Below are 16,697 nucleotides of genomic sequence, written 5' to 3'. Positions count from 1 at the left end.
ACTTTGTATCTCTCTCTCTCTCTCTCTCTCTCTGTATATATTTTAACCAATTTTAACTCTCTCTCTATTTTAACTAATAAAGTAACAGGATAAATACCACCATAAATTATGGTTCCTCATGAAATATATATTATACAGGCTCATGAATACGTGATCACTATTCAGTGAACATAGTACATACAGACTGTTACTACAGACTGCAAGCATTTCCCAGCCATAAACTGTTACCATCCACGACGTTTAGTACAAAAATAGAGATGCATGTGCATATTCTATGTAGGTAGAGAACTTGTGTGTTTCACCCATTAAAAATCACTGACCATAAAAATACCTTTTCTTTTGAAATTCAGTAGGATAAGTGAAAAATGCTTTCTGCCGAAACCCTGTATGATACAACCCTATTCCATAAGTAAATATTTTCATAAATAGTGGAAAATACTGCAAAGCTTTTTTTGTATAACATTGGTATCACATAAAGACCTATTGAGAAGATAACAGACTGGTTTCCTGTCTTAAATCACACTACTTGTTGAAAATAACACCTCACACAAAGATTTGCCAAAATAAAAATGGGAATATTTATTTTTCTACTAAAAGCAATAAACTTTTAAGCTTCTTCACTGGTCTTTGTAAATGATTCTACCATTTAATTTTTTTTCACTTCCAACTCTGTAGAAAATTTAGACACAACTCCATATAAACAAGAACACAGAGCAAGCCACTGAAAGACTCAGAGACCAAGACAGCTAGTTGTGACAAGCAAAGAAAGTCCAACTTATTTGTTAAAATAAGTCAACCTTTCTTCACGTAACTATATATCCAGGTTCCACTGCAAGACAAGATATTTAAATATGTTCATTACAGTAAAAAGATCTACATTACTTGCACAAATTTGGGTCTATACAAATTTCAGCAGCATTTCCTGATTAAATATGAAGAATCAATCATATATCCTGTTGAGTACTCGAATCTGAAAGAGTCTCTAAAAATCATTACTGAGAGGCAGTACATGCACATGATGCGGGGTAGGGGGGAAGCTTTATAGTTTCCGTGCATATGGGACAGGACAAACTGTTACAAACTGGCAAACATGCGCTGGACAAATTTAAATTTTACAAGACATCTTGCAGGGTTATTTTCATGAAAACAAAAGAAATTCGGAAGCGCAGTTCCCCCTCCAAATAGAAAAATAATGCACAAAAATAAAAAGAAGAAAAAGAGACACTAGTCTTCATTTGGCTTCTTGGGCTTTCTTAGCGTTCTGTTTTTCTTTTGCCTAGAATACAAAGGCAGACATTAAGACAAGACTGCATTGTTGTAACAACATTTTTAAGACCAGTTTTCATTTCCCTAAAACCTAAAATATTTTCTTGCTATTTTTTTAATGACATTTAATATAGAAGCACTGCATTTTACAAATCTGCCAAAAACCCTTAGATGCAGTTACACACCCATTCACAATACCTATGAATCACTTCAGCTAATTATTAAACAACAAGCTGTAAGCAGAATTGCACTTCTGCAAACAGAATGGCTTCTGTCATTCATGGATGGAACCCGGATACAGTACAGGCTAAATACGAAATACCAATGGGACAGCTAACAGAAGATAAAGAAACACCTTCCCTTTATCTCCTTTTTCCCCAAACACTGGAAATAAGAAGTTGATACCTTGGGAACAGGGTCTCCTTAGGATGCAAAAACTCTTTAAACTCTTTATAGAATAAATATATAAATAAACACTTCCCTATGACAGGCGTGCGGAAACTTCAGCCTGTGGGTCACATGTAGGCCCCTGGGATTTTTGTGCCTCTCCCATTTTGAAAAACGGTATTTGCTCTGAAATTATGCCATGGGGGGTAGTTTCACTGTTTTGCCCTCCTAGGCTGTTTTATGCCAGGAGAAGTCTTTCTTTTCTTTTTTCAAACAGGAAGTAGGCTGGATGTCATTCTAATTCAAAAATTAGAATTTAGCATTTCTATAAATTCCAGTCTTCTGGATGCTTTCTCATACTGGATTTGAATGAAGAACAACATGCATTTGAAATATGCTGGGAATATTTTTAAAAATCAAATTGTTCTGTAAAGTCAATTGTCTATATCTTTCAGACTGTTTTGCATGGCTGCGTAATGCAACCCTCTGTTTGTTCAAAATACTATGTCAGGTCATCATTCTGCAGATGGTCAGACTTTATAACAGAATTGGTGCCATTCAATGACAATGACTTTATAGTTATAGCATCTGTGTGCTCCCACACAATTAAAAAATTAAATTCAAAACAGATAGCTTGAAAACTTAATGAACCAGATCATGTACTGCTGTGGTGGCACGCAAAGCCATTTTTCAGGGCATGTGGAGGGTGGAGAAGAGGCCCAGGAGGATGTGGTGGAGGAGGACCCTTCTCCCTGCCTTGCTCCCCTAGGCCTTCAGGTGTCTCCGGAGAGGCAGCTGAATGCTTGGGAGGGTGGGGAAGAAGTCCTGTCCCTGGAAGGCAGAAGTCTCACCCTGGAAGTCCTGTCCCCCCGGAGGTCCTGACCCTGGTAACATCAGGTAACATCTGGTGCTGGAACGCCTTTTAGTTTGGGCACTTAGTCCCTTATAGGTTCGCCATCACTGATGTATTTTTTTGTGTGCCATAATCACAAAAAGTCAACACGGGTTTCAGAGAAACAAGTCATGCCAGAGAAATCTGATCTCTTTTTTTGATAAAATTACCAGCTTGGTAGATGAAGGGAATGCTGTGGATATAGTGTATCTTGATTTCCGTAAGGCCTTTGACAAGGTTCCCCATGGCATTCTTAGAAACAAGCTTGTAAAATGTGGGCTAGACAAGGCAACTGTTACATGAATTTGTAATTGGTTGACTGGCCAAACTCAAAGGGTGCTCAACAATGGCTCTGTTTCATCCTGGAGAGAAGTGACCAATGGGGTCCCACAGGGTTCTGTCTTGGGCCCAGTGATATTCAACATCTTTATCAATGACTTGGATGACAATTAGGGGCATACTTATCAAATTTGCAGATGACACCAAACTAGGAGGAGTAGCTATCACCCCAGAGGGCAGGATCAACATTCAAAATGGCCTGAATAAACTGGGAAGCTGGGCCAGAGCTAACAAAATGATATTCAACACAGAAAAATGTAAGATACTGCACTTAGGGCAGAAAAATGAAATGCATAGATATAGGATGGGGGACACGTGGCTTAAGGAGACTACATGTGAAAGGGATATCGGAGTCCAAGTAGACCACATGACATTTAACTAAAAAGTCCAATGCAATTTTGGGCTGCATCAATAGAATTATAGTGTCTAGATCAAGGGAACTAATAGTGCCACTCTATTCTGCTTTGGTCAAGCCCCATTTGGAATACTGTGTCCAGTTTTGGGCATCACAATTCAAAAAGGATGTTGAGAAACTGGAGCGTGTCCAAAGAAGGGCAACTTAAATGGTGAAGGGTCTAGAAACCATGCCCTATGAGGAATGACTTAGGGAGCTGGGGATGTTTAGCCTGGAAAAGAGAAGGTTAAGAGGTGATATGATAACCCTGTTTAAATATTTGAAGGGATGTCATATTGAGGAGGGAGCAAGCTTGTTTTCTGCTGCTCCAGAGAACAGGACCCAGAACAATGGATGTAAGCTATAGGAAAAGAGATACCACCTGAACATTAGGAGGAACTTCCTGACAGTGAGGGCTGTTCGACAGTGGAACACACTCCCTCGGTGTAGTGGAGTCTCCTTCCTTAGAGGTCTTTAAACAGAGGCTGGATGGCCATCTGTCAGGGATGCTTTAATTGAGATTTCCTGCATGGCAGGGGGTTTGACTGGATGGCGCTGGTAGTCTCTTCCAACCCTATGATTCTATGATTGCTTCACACCTAGATTTAATATTGCAAGCAAACTCTTCTCCATATCTTTGCTGCAGCTGAGGTCAGATAAGATAGTGTCAAGGACCACGTCAAGCTCATCAATGGGTTGCTAGCTGTCTGTCCCCACAGAAAGCAATGTTAAATGTTTGTCAGTTCTCTCAATACCTAGTCTAACCTATGAAGGGTAGGTCCATTTCAAAGTATTACACTATTCTCCATAGGGGCAGTGTATAAGCTTGATTTTATACATATCGCCTGAGGCTGTCAGAGAGGCAACCGAGATTCCTCATCTTCAGGATAACAAGTTTATCGTCTACCATTTTGTATACATATTCCTTGGTTTCTGATATAAATGAATGCTCCAAACGATATTGATATAAGACACAAAATAAAGGACACTTTTCTTTGTTAATGAAATAATCAACACGTTTGTCACAACAGAATTGTGTTAAGGCTTAAATTTAAGTTGCCTGGGTGATAATGGATTGATAGAACTTGTTTAAAACAAGCGAAGTGGGGACACTTATTATGGATATGAAATTCTACCCATACTGACAGAGAACATTTGTAACCCTGTATCTAACTTTACACAGAGAGAGAGAGAGGGAGTGGGAGAGGGAAAGATTTACCAGTATAGAAATCATGGGGGATACAGGTAGATTTTGTTGAGAGTAGGTTGACTAAAATAATGAAATACAAGTCATTAATAAATTAAAATTCACTTATTTTAACTGGATTCAGCCCATACAGCTCAGTGGGATTTACATTCCATTAATGATCTTTACATTTACAACTTTTGCTGATGCTCTTATTGCATATTAAGAGTTCAGTCTATACCCAAACACTAATACTACAATAAATTGTGGTTCATTAAAGTACTAAAAGTACTCTGCTGTTTTAAATGCTGACTGATGTTTTGACTTGCATTGACTTGTTTAGCACTAGAATCCCACATTTTCTATCTAGAGCACATGGAAAGGACACGTGCAAGGCAATTTCAGGACAGAAATCCAAATCAGGTCAGCTAAACCACCACAGTTTAATAGCACCACGGGGACAGGCTGAGCACGTTACTTTCCTCAAACGTGTTTTTAGCTGAGCCATATCAGCAAATCAATGTTACAACTCTAATCAGAACACCGAGGCAACAACTACACTAAGAAGTCAATATAATCAGTAGAAATCATACAGAAGCAGAAATCTGCTATATGCTAAGGCTTTGGAGAGATGCATCTTAATAGACAGTGTGCCACCTAGTGTCCCCAGGCTGATAGTCCAACAGTGAGGCTTCAGATACTAATTTTATTCAGAAGTAACAGCATACTAGCATGTGTATCTACTTCTACTGAACATTTTGGGAGTTTCTCACCAATATTCAGGTAGATACCATTTTTTAAAAAACAGCTTCCGCCACAACAAAGCTCATAGCAGAGCACTTACCTTTTCTACAAGTGGGATTAATTGCTGATGTTCTGCTAAAGTCTTTAGTAATTCCATTATAAATGGCAGGTAGTTATGTTTTCTTCTAATGTTTTCTATCTGCAAGCACAGAAGGGACATGGCATGAATTAGTATTAAATTCCACTACTTGGACATAAAACAAAGTGTCCAATTCCTCACATGAACAAGTGCAATGGATGAAATTTCTGCAGTATGTACCTGAGGAAAACCACCGGCTCCTCAAGTTAGTCCCTAACTCTGATCTTTAGAAATGACAAGGTCAGAGGAAAGAGATACAGCTAAAACATACAACACAGTACAGTATCAGTTTCCCTGCTACCTAGACAGTTTAAATCTTCCTGAATCAGGAGAAAGAAAAATCAACAATCTGAAAGTTGGCTGTGCGCACAGAACTTAAGGTATTTGGGCCTATACTGGAAACACATTGAATGAGGTTCATGCAACATGCAAGCACCTCAGCAAAACAGCTCTGATGGTTAGGCTTCCAGTCTGAATGTAACTGACAAGAGACATAGATTACTGTATATACTCGTCTATAAGTCTAAAAATTTATGGCCAAAAATTGACCCGAATATCCCAGGTCTACTTATTTACAGGTCACTATGGTAATGTGACAGCAGCTCTTTCAAATTTCTCCCTGCAGTGCAGAGAGTTTATTTTTCTCTGGAGCCAAGCAGAAAGAGTCCTGGGTGATTGACTGATATCACTGTTTGTTTAAGAATCCATCTCTTGCCCGTGTGTCTGGCTGAAACGAAAGCTGAAACGATGAAGCAAAAAGCTTCAATGAGAGTCTCTTTTGCCATAGGCACACATACACACACTGAAGAAGCCTCCAGGCTTTACTCTCAACCTATCCACGATCGTGGCAAAATCTATAATTTTGGCCCAAAAACCTGACCTCGACTACTGTCTACTGTCAGAGGCACTGTGGGAATAATAGTTCAATATAGCGATCTCTAAGCTCTGATTCCAAGTAAATATCCAAAAGATAGATTTGTAGGATAGGAAACTATTAATGGGGGATTATAACAAGTAGGCATACAGCATGAACCTCAGACAAATATTTTTAACAACCAAACTTAGTTATTATAGATCTGTATATGATGTATTAATGAATGACACCAGTTGCCTGCAAAATCTTACACATCTGAAAATCAGAATAAAAAGCAAGCAATTTATATATTTAAGTTAGGGAGGGACAACATTATTTGTGAAAGAATGACAAATACAGTGAATATTCATTTTTTCATTATTTTAAGGAAAAGCTTGCAGTCCTCATGGCTAATCTAAAAGTGCACACTGCATCATGTAACATTACAATCACATTGTTAGATCAAATGTAAAAGAAATTATTCAGAGACCAGAGTATTATGACAGGCAGTTGCCCTGCAAATAACTACTCAAGCAAGCAGACCTTTGCATGAAGCACTTTGTCCAGTGATCAAGATCAACCAATATCATCTCTTGGTTCCCCAAAATAGCAGTTACCATTTCCCTCTCCATGCCTCAGGTGAGTTTAAGTCTTTCAATGTAAGTACCTCTTGTATATGCAGTTATCTAGTAGATTTACTTGACTGCACTAATTCTTGAACTGGCTTTGTGCAACACGCTAACACTGGTCCCACATAAGAGAGGCCACAAGGCAAGTGAGGGGATACCTTTTATTAGAAAATGAGAAAATATTCAAGATTATGGAATCTAGCTCAAATAAAATAAGTTTGAAAAAAAGGAACCAAATGAATTAGATTACAAGTCATCTGACCTTGGTGGAGGGATCAGGTTGCACAGTCCCCTAGAATCAAGGTAGAAAAGAAATTTCAACAAGGTATGGGAGGGGCGGGATAAAACTAGCCATGAAATATAAAAAACTTAAGAGTGCAAGGCATCTTTCCATTTCTAGTATCTTCAGGCCCTGCATGTACTTTCTAAAGCAGATTATACACACTAAACTAAACATTCAATAAGCAGAACTGAAAATAAATTTAGAAAAGGTCAGTTCAGGTTGAATACTGCGGCCCTGAAAATTTTCTGAGATCCTCCTAACTTTCAAGAAGAATACAAACTTTACTGTATTAATATTGGAGTTTGGGACATATCTTTTCCAGTCAATATTTGCTTTATTTATGTCTGAGGTTGTATAAAAGAATCTAAATCTGATTTAAACACATGTGAAAGAAGCATACGTGAAATGCCTACTCTTTTTGAACAGACGATTATTAATCCATCTTTGAAAGAAACAGGTTTAATTTTTTTGCTAAATTACTTCTAAAAGGTTACAAGGTAACTGAGATGCCATGCCCCTCCCAATGATGTTCAAACTGTGTTCTGAGAAACCCTGGAGTTCATTACTGAGAAAGTCAGTCATGATGCAAACACTTCTCAGAAAAACAGCTTACCTTTCACTACCAGTCTGCCCCTGAACTGCAGTAAAAAGACTTTGCTAGGTGTGGGACAACCATGGGGCCCAAAAGGTTTATGGACCAAAAGGTCTAAATGAATTTATTGCATGCTAGATAATATATTCTCAATGTTTTTGTTGTTGTTGTTGTTGTTGTTCTGCACACCAAATGGACCAGTTGTTTGAAAGCTCACAGTATCTACTTTTTCATCTGTTTCATCTGTTCATCCTTACAACCTGTGGAACCAACACAGCCATAGAGTAACATGATTCAAACATATGATTAGCTCTTTTTACTATTCAGAGCAAGAATACCACATACCTTGTACCTTTTCAATTTTTGGTTTTCTTCTTCAATTAACATCTGATACTTTGCAACTTCTGACTGAATAGAACTTAGTATATTACTGCTCTGGTCTGTATCCATGGGCTCTTCCTTTTTGGAAAAAAATAGTTTATTAATTTGCATGTTAGCATTTCCAACACAGCAGACTCTAGTTAATATATGTACACATAAATAATAATATTTAATAGACAAAAGAAAATAATACTCCAAAAAGATCTTTGCAGACCCCAGTGGCAGAATCACATTTGAAAAATGCAGCAATTCCACCTGTTTCTGAATAATGAAATTTATCGACATAAAGAGTACAAAATACACCTGCTGCCCCAATTTCTACTATGTATTCTAATACTTGTTTGAATGAGTAAATAAGTATTACTCATTAAATATTTTGCATTATTCTATGTACAAAGAAATAAAGGAAAATACCATATATACTCGACTAATGCACAGATATAGGATGGGAGACACATGGCTGAACGAGACTATGTGTGAAAGGGATCTGGGAGTCCAAGTAGACCACAAGCTGAACATGAGTGAACAGTGTGATGCGGCAGCTAAAAAGGCCAATGCAATTTTAGGCTGCATCAGTAAGAGTATCATATCTAGATCAAGGGAAGTAATATTGCCACTCTATTCTGCTTTGGTCAGGCCCCATCTGGAATATTGTGTCCAGTTCTGGGCGCCACAATTCAAAAAGGATGTTGAAAAACTGGAACGTGTCCAAAGGAGGGCAAGTAAAATGGTGAAAGGTCTAGAAACCATGTCCTATGAGGAATGACTTAAGAAGCTGCGGATGTTTAGCCTGGAGAAGAGAAGGTTAAGAGGTGATATGATAGCCCTGTTTAAATATTTGAAGGGATGCCATACTGAGGAGGGAGCTGACTTGTTTTCACTTGCTCCAGAGACTAGGACCCGGAGCAATGGATGCAAGCTACAAGAAAAGAGATTCCACCTCAACATTAGGAAGAACTTCCTGACAGTAAGGGCTGTCCGACAGTGGAACAAACTCCCTCAGAGTGTAGTGGAGTCTCCTTCCTTGGAGGTCTTTAAACAGAGGCTAGATGGCCATCTGTCAGAGATGATTTGATTTGGATTCCTGCATGGCAGGGGGTTGGACTGGATGGCCCTTGCAGTCTCTTCCAACTCTATTATTCTATGATTCTATGACCTCATGTATAAATTGAGGGCAGGTTTGGGGGCCAAAATTATGGATTTTGATATCACTCATGGATAAGTCGAGGGTAAAACTTAGGGCCATGAAACAAAGGATGCAAAGGATGGTGCAAAGGAAAATGATCTCAAAGAACCTAGATAATTTTGGCAGGCATAACTGTTTGTGCCCATCCTTAAGGCTAGATGGATGAGAGAGTAAAGGGAATCCATGTTTCCTTTTGGTGCTCCCAGGATGGACTATGCTCTTGCCTTTTATTCAGAGAAAGAGAATGCCTCCTGACCCATGGATTTTTTTGATGAAAATTTCTAGACTTATACATGAGTACATACAGTATATGGTTAATCTATTATGTGGCATGTTAAATGCAAATTTACCTAAAACAACCTAATTTTAAAGGCATTAGTATAAATGTCACAAAGAAAACAAGGCAGACATTGAAAAGCATACATCCTGAAATGCAGTAAGGTAGTACTTCTCAGGTAATCTGACATGGAGAGCAGTATCCCCCCCCCCCATATGCCAGGGACTGGCACCACTACAGGGACTACCACTCTAGAGTAGTGCTGCTGTAAGATGTGAAGACAAAGCAGCACCAATTTGTTTCATTACTAAATTATACCCTGCATGTGTTTGGCCACATTGGGTTAAATGCTTTCATTAACACTGCGATGACCGCTACGTATATACAGATAGTGTTTTCATATTCCATTTGCTTTTTAAATAGACAGTTACGTTGATAATGAATATTCTAATGTGGGAGAAATCTGTAAGAAGAGCTCTCCTCAGTGTAGGCTAAAAAATATTGCACGATCAGTCAATTCTAAGCCACTTTACATTATTAACTATGGCGGGTTATAGACCGTCCATTTGGGGCGGGCTGCACCCGCCCCTTTCCCCAGTGTATTAGGGCCTCAGCTGCTAGAACGGCAGCCGCTGAGGCCCCGATCCGCCGCTTTTCAGGCTGCGGGGAAGCAGCAAAACGCCGCTTCCCCGCAGCCTGAAAAGGGGTGTCCTTGGGGCTTGAAGCCAAGCGGCCCCTTTCTCCATTGCTTCGCTGGGCGCAGCCGTCTGAAAGCTGCGCCCAGCGAAGCAAAGCGCCGCTGCAAACCAGGAAGGAGCTCCAAAACGGAGCTCCTTCCTGGTCCGCAGAAAGGGCGTCCTAGGCGCCCTGGCGCAGACCGATGTCACGTCCGCCCCGCCCCGTGTAGAGGAGGCGCGGTCGTGACGTCGTCATGGCGGCCCCCCTGTGGAAGGGGGGCCGCCATTTTGTACGGACTCAGTCCGTACTAGGGTTAGGGGTGTGTGGAAGCACCGCACCTTCCTAACCCTAGTACGGACTGAGTCCGTACTTTAATGGCGGTTTGTAACCCGCCTATAATTTCATCCCATACCCCACCCTGCTCCTTCTTTAAAACTAGGCAGCAACACGACTACAGGATCATATTTAGTATTCATAGAATCTTGTGAAGTGAGTGGGTTGAAATGTTGGCATGAAAAATGAGGGAAGGTGAAAATCTCAAACTTGGTCCAAGGTTTTCATGGTTTGGCCAAGGCTGTGCATTTCTGATCAACTGACTGGCACTTCCAAACATCATGCCAATGTTTTCAAGCTCTGTGAGAGTTTTCAACAGTGAGGCCACCCTGGCAGGCTGCAAGAAGCAGAGTGAAATTTGGAGGAAGGTCAGTCAGGCGGAGCTCAGGAGTGGGGAAATGTGTGTGTGTGTGTGTGTGTGGGTCAGATGTGCGCATGTTGGCACTATATATATATATATATATATATATATATATATATAATAAATTTGAATCTCTCTCTTTCACACACACACACAAACGCATGAGAGAGAGAGAGCGGGAGGCAGCTGCACCCTCTACCCTCTATCCAGAAAGCATTCAGACCCACACCCAGAGGGGAAAAGAACATGAGAAGAAGCAGTGCCTTGGAGAGACCACAAGTCCTCGTGCAGCTACTCCTGGCTGCGTGTTGCAGTGGTTGCTTCAGTTGGTCCCTTTCTTGGGTTGCTCTTCTTGTTTGCTGCTCTCTCCCTCCTCCTTCCCTATCGCCCCCCCCCCCACCTCCTTATCTTTCCCAACCAGTTTAGCAAGCAGAGAGGAGAAAATAAAGCCTCATATTTAAATTGGCAGGGCTGAGTTGTGCCAGCAGCATTTTTACACTAGTACTCTGTGAAAGGGAAGGGAGGGGTCTTTAGCAAGGGATGGAACTTCTCAGGAGAAAGGGCAGGAAGCCACTTAAGAGCCTTGTGAGGCAAGTGGCTTGAAGCATTGGCATGGAGAATGCGGGAGTGTGGAAATCTCCTCAAACTCAGGCCACACTTTTCAGAGTTTGGCCGAAATGCATGCATTTCTGACTGACTGACACCTATAAACTTCGCTCTAATGTTTTAAAACTCTTGTGCTCTTGCTGTAGTCCATTTGGGGAAGAGCTCTTGCAAATCCTCTCCCTGCCACAGCTCTTTGGGATTTCTCTGTTATGGTAGGGAGAGTGAAGGGGATTGGCACATCTTTTAGGACCCTCTCTGCTCTCCCTGTCATGGTAGATAAATCCCAACTAGTCACTACTATTTTTAGCAGTATTGCCGTACTGATCTGTGTAAGTTACACAGCCTTTTTGGTCAATTTTTTTGGCATTTCTTTTTAGCGATGTGGTCTCTTGAACTGTATGATTCTTTGAACACACACACATATATATTAGGCTGGAGTATATGCTAAATCAATCAGGATTCACTAGTTAATACAGTTTTCTTTACATACCATTTTGCTATGTATTTTCCTTTATTAGTCAATATAATTAATTTAGCTTTACTATTTCATTTAACTTTTCATTACTATCTTGTACATTACTTGCATGGTCTCCTCTTCAGTTATGTTTAAGCATCACCATTGATAGTTAATAAGAATGATGATGACAATAATATAGTACATTCTGTATTTTCACTGCTTTTAAACTCATCTATTGCTTTTCAGTAATTTGTAAAGTGAATTTATTTTTGACGTTGTTCTGGTTTAACCACCACTCTCCATAAACTCACTGGAGCAAAATAAAATAGTGACAATGAAGAACCCATTATTGAATTTTAAGATTAAACCTTTCTCCAGTTTGCAAATATTTTCCAGTTATTGCTTATTGTTATAGGCAAAAAAGCTCCATACTATTTTGGAAAACCCAAAGAGTGGGCATTTTCAGGATTTCAAACACTTCACTGCTGTTCATATTGTTCAAAACTGATATATACTTGTTAATATTATACTCCACTTTCTCTCTTACATGGAGCTACCATTTTTTTTTTCTTTAATGGAACTGATTAGGTCACACCTACTCTGCTTTAGAAATGTTACAGAATAAATGTCTAAAACAGTCACTAGACCTTACAGTCCAAGTGTTTTAAAGAAACAGTCAATTTAATTGGCAAAATACCTCAGCAAGCTGTGCCTGCAATTCTACAATTTTCTGTTCATATATCATTTTTCTGTCAGATACAATTGCCATCAAGTTAAATCTTATTTCACCTTCACTGTACCTACAAAGCAAGAAGAAATTTGTCATTTAATGCCATCATTGTAAGACCAGCCACAAAGCCACAAAAAAAGTAATAATTTTAGGCACTTTAATACACTATTAGGTCAAAAGCCAAGATGGCAACTGAATGCCATCATATATCCATTTATCATGAAGAAAAAGTAATCTGACAATACACAAAAAGTAATGATCATCTCTTCTTAGGCACCAACTTCATAATGTTTCAACAAGTACCAAACATATTCAAGTATATTCTGACATCGTTCTTTATACATCAGGGCTGGAAAACGTTTCCCTCTAGTTATTTTGGACTAAAGTCATCCCTCCATATTTGCGGCTTTGATATTTGCGGCTTTGATTATTCACGGATTTCATTAATATGTTCTCTCTAGGACTGTCTAGGTCCTCCAGTGCAACTCTGTGGTCAACTTTAACTAAAAGTTGCACTGAAAGACCATTTGTAGCTACTCCAGTGCCATTCTATGGTCAGTGTATGTTAGACATTGATCACAGAGTTGCACTGGAGGACCTAGAGTTTCCTAGAGAGGTGTCCTCTCAGGTAAAAACAGTGTTTTTGTTATTTGTGGTTTTCCCATATTCAAGGGGGTCTTGTTCCCCTAACCCTAGTGAATATGGAGGGACAACTGTATAGCTTCCATAATATATTACTACTGTTCATAGTAGCTTGGGCTTCTGGGAACTGAAGTCTCAAACATCTGTAAAACCAAAGGTTCTCAGCCTTGGGTTACCAAGTTCTAAGTTAAATCAGCCTGCAAGTTTGGTTAGTTTACCAATTGTTATTTTAATTTTTTTCTAGTCAGAAAAACAAGTGTGGCATGGGTGGCAATGTAGGCTGCAATCTTCTTAATTTGTTCTAGTTTTGATGACAGAATATATTATTTGTTATCTATCCAATAATTTATCTGAATGTTCCTCTATTCAATATAACTGAAACTGAGATAAGGATGCAAGTGTGTGCATGCATGAGTTCTTGAGACCTAGTGCTCCTCCAGTCTCTCTTTACCTTTATTTGTGCATACTTAAAATTGTATTGTTAAAATAAGAAAACATGAGAGATCTTAACAGTTTTTGATTAGAAAATGTGAATGGTTTGCTAAATGAAATAAAAATATCAGGGTAACCCATGTGAATAGTTGCACAAATAGGCAGCTGGTAAGGTCCTATGGTTGCTTATTAAGCTGTCCTGAATATTCCTTCTGGCAGCCTACTGAACACAGGGTAGTAACTACCATTAACTGTCAGAGTCAAAATGCCCCTTTGTTAGAAGTAGAAGACTGGCAATAAAAGTGGGTTTCCAAAACTAACTAAAAAGACAGACAAATGGGTAGGGAAAAACTAAGCCCAATTCACTTTCACTAGCATTCTAAAATTAAATCTAAGGGGACTATAGCCTTCCCAGTAAAAAACAGCTCAGCCATAAAATTATAGGTGCTTACTTTTGTATTCGTTTTTCTATGACAGGCCTTACAGCACTGATCCAATCATCTTGATTGCATACCCCTAAAATGAAAGTACACAAATATTGCTTGTTACCATTTCTACATAGTTTCTCATGCCATTCTTATAAAATATTTTGTTTACTGCGTGTGTGCATTTTCATTTGCACATTAATGTATATTCATATTTTAACATTTTCTAAGGAAATAACATTGCACAAATTAGAACAGTTTTATTTAATTCAATATTTAACAGATGTGTACAATTTACACATAAAAATGTTTGGGAAGAGAAGGAGGGGGGGAATCAAGATTTCCAACTGTTGCACCATCTGGGGGTCCCACCCCACCATTTGAGAAGCACTGTATTAGAAAATTGAAGGAAATGTCCCAGGTGATTTTTGGAGATGTTATATGAGTTTATCTCAAATAAATCTCCTGAACTGAATCCATGCTTGGCTTACTGTAAATGGAACTACTTTCATGGAAGGCTTTTCATCTAGCAAGTTATCTCACTGATGGAAGGAGGGAGAACACAAGTACTCATTCTCCACTTCTGTAGCCCCCAGTGCCACTTCACATATTACTCTTTCAGACACCTCTAAGCTTCCAAATCAGATTTTGGGCATCAATTTTAAATGTTTTCTTCAAAAGATAATCTGTGAAATACAGATGATGGTAAAGTTGTTAATCTAATATGGGTTAAAGTGAAGAAACCAATTTCTTGAGGGCACAAGAGAAATCTAATTTAGACTTCTTGAGAATATTTGATGGATGGATGGTTTGAAAATCTTGGTTTCCTCTCATTCCTAAAATAAATATCTTAATGATTGGGTATTTTAGTGGAATACAAATGTTTGACTAAACCCCTATTACCTGCTATTTTGAAACTATTTAAATTATTAAAATAAATATTTTGGCTGACTTGATAGATAAGGAGAAGTGCTAACAATGGGAAGATATATTTTTTAAAAGGCTTCACTGTGTAGACATGTAGTTCTCAACCTTTGGTTGTTCTTACATTTCAAGTCTCAGAAATCCCAGACATCACTGCCAATGGCCAGTAATTCTAAGAATTAAACTCCCTAACATCTGGAGGACAAAATCTAGGAACCTGGTGTATACCATTTTCCACTACTTGGCTTACAGAATTTTAAACTACAGTCTTCTATTTTATCTTGATCTCTGAGATATACCAAGGGCAGGTTTTGGGACCAAAAGTATGTATTTTGATATGACCTGTGGATAAGTTGAGGATAAATTTTAGGGGCATATAATGAAGGATGTAAAGGGCAAAGCAAAGGAAAACAGTGCCTAGGAACTTACAAAATTCCAGCAGGCATAATTAGTCATGCTCATACTAAAGGCTGGATGAATGAGAGAGTAGAAGGGGGTCAGTCTTTCCAATGCAGATTAAACTCTTGTCTTTCACCAGGGGTGATGTGTGTCTATGTGTGATTTTCAGTATACTTACATTGACTCTTGGAGAAGTCGGCTCAGGTTTTTTGGATCAATTTTTAACCTAAATTTGTAGACTTATACATGAGTATATATACAGTAGTACTTTCCCCCCCCCCAGGAAAAAACCTTTGAGGTTTAGGCATTAATTATCCCTGAATTGTGTGACATTTGTTATTCTGTTCTATCGTAAAGCAGTTTTTCATCCTCCAGATACCACAACACAACTAACAATCCTACTATATACATTCTGTATGTTTATAGTAACATATGTAACAACAAGAAATTCTGCATGAGAAAGAAGCAGATTATAACACACGCTAAATGAAAACTTTACCCAAATCTATTGGGCCTTCCCGCAGACCATCCAGTTCATATAACCTTCCATTTACAGGAACATAGCTGACAAAATGAAAAGCATCTTCTTCTTTTGCTGTTGACTTTGCATCAAACTCAAACATTTGTTGTCTAAAGGCAAGTGAAAGAAAAGATTGAAAAATAAAATAAAGTATCTTTGGAAAGTGGAAGATTTGGAGAGCTTTAACTTTTTGTTACCTGGCAAAACTGTTGTGAACTTGTCGAATCACTTCTGAGTTACTTAATGCCAGGCCCTTCATCTAAAATTAAAATAAGAAATTCATTCAGCTCATCATGCACAAGTTCTATAAAAAGAACAAAACCAACAAAATAATGTCATGAGCAAGTTCTTTTAAGAACAAAGAATAGGTGATCATAACTAATAGAATAATTTCACATACCGCTGCATCAAAGCTTTGAGAGAATTCTTTAAATTCAGCCAGCGTTTCCCCTAAATGGACATCTTGGTGAGTACAGTTTAATAGTACACTTACTATGGCTTGGGTTGCACAAGCATTATTTATTACCTGCAAAGGTGTAAAAAAAATAATTCAGTACAGATCAAATTTATAAATCAAGTTTCATTAACTTTAAATAATAATAATAATAATAATAATAATAATAATAATAATAATAATAATAA

The 16,697-nt window shown here is 38.6% G+C and overlaps 1 protein-coding gene across 5 annotated transcripts in view; it reads right to left on the bottom strand.

The window, feature by feature from the left end:
• Positions 1-554: 554 nt before the first annotated feature.
• UCHL5 (ubiquitin C-terminal hydrolase L5) overlaps positions 555-16,697 on the bottom strand; it is a 26,666-nt gene continuing 10,523 nt past the window's right edge. Inside the window, exons 4-12 of one of the 5 annotated variants that reach the window (XM_042465087.1) lie at positions 16,456-16,581; positions 16,253-16,314; positions 16,035-16,165; positions 14,240-14,303; positions 12,681-12,783; positions 8,050-8,163; positions 7,092-7,121; positions 5,309-5,407; positions 555-1,276 (exon numbers count right to left, since the gene is read on the bottom strand). In XM_042465087.1, the coding sequence (XP_042321021.1) occupies positions 1,232-1,276; positions 5,309-5,407; positions 7,092-7,121; positions 8,050-8,163; positions 12,681-12,783; positions 14,240-14,303; positions 16,035-16,165; positions 16,253-16,314; positions 16,456-16,581 (774 nt within the window). In that variant the 3' untranslated portion in view covers positions 555-1,231. The other 4 variants (XM_042465086.1, XM_042465090.1, XM_042465089.1 and 1 more) reach the window with 4 other exon arrangements.

This window comes from Sceloporus undulatus, chromosome 4 (assembly GCF_019175285.1).
Source record: "Sceloporus undulatus isolate JIND9_A2432 ecotype Alabama chromosome 4, SceUnd_v1.1, whole genome shotgun sequence".
Classification (NCBI taxonomy): Eukaryota; Metazoa; Chordata; class Lepidosauria; order Squamata; family Phrynosomatidae; genus Sceloporus; species Sceloporus undulatus.
This window is presented reverse-complemented; position numbering and strand designations above follow the sequence as displayed.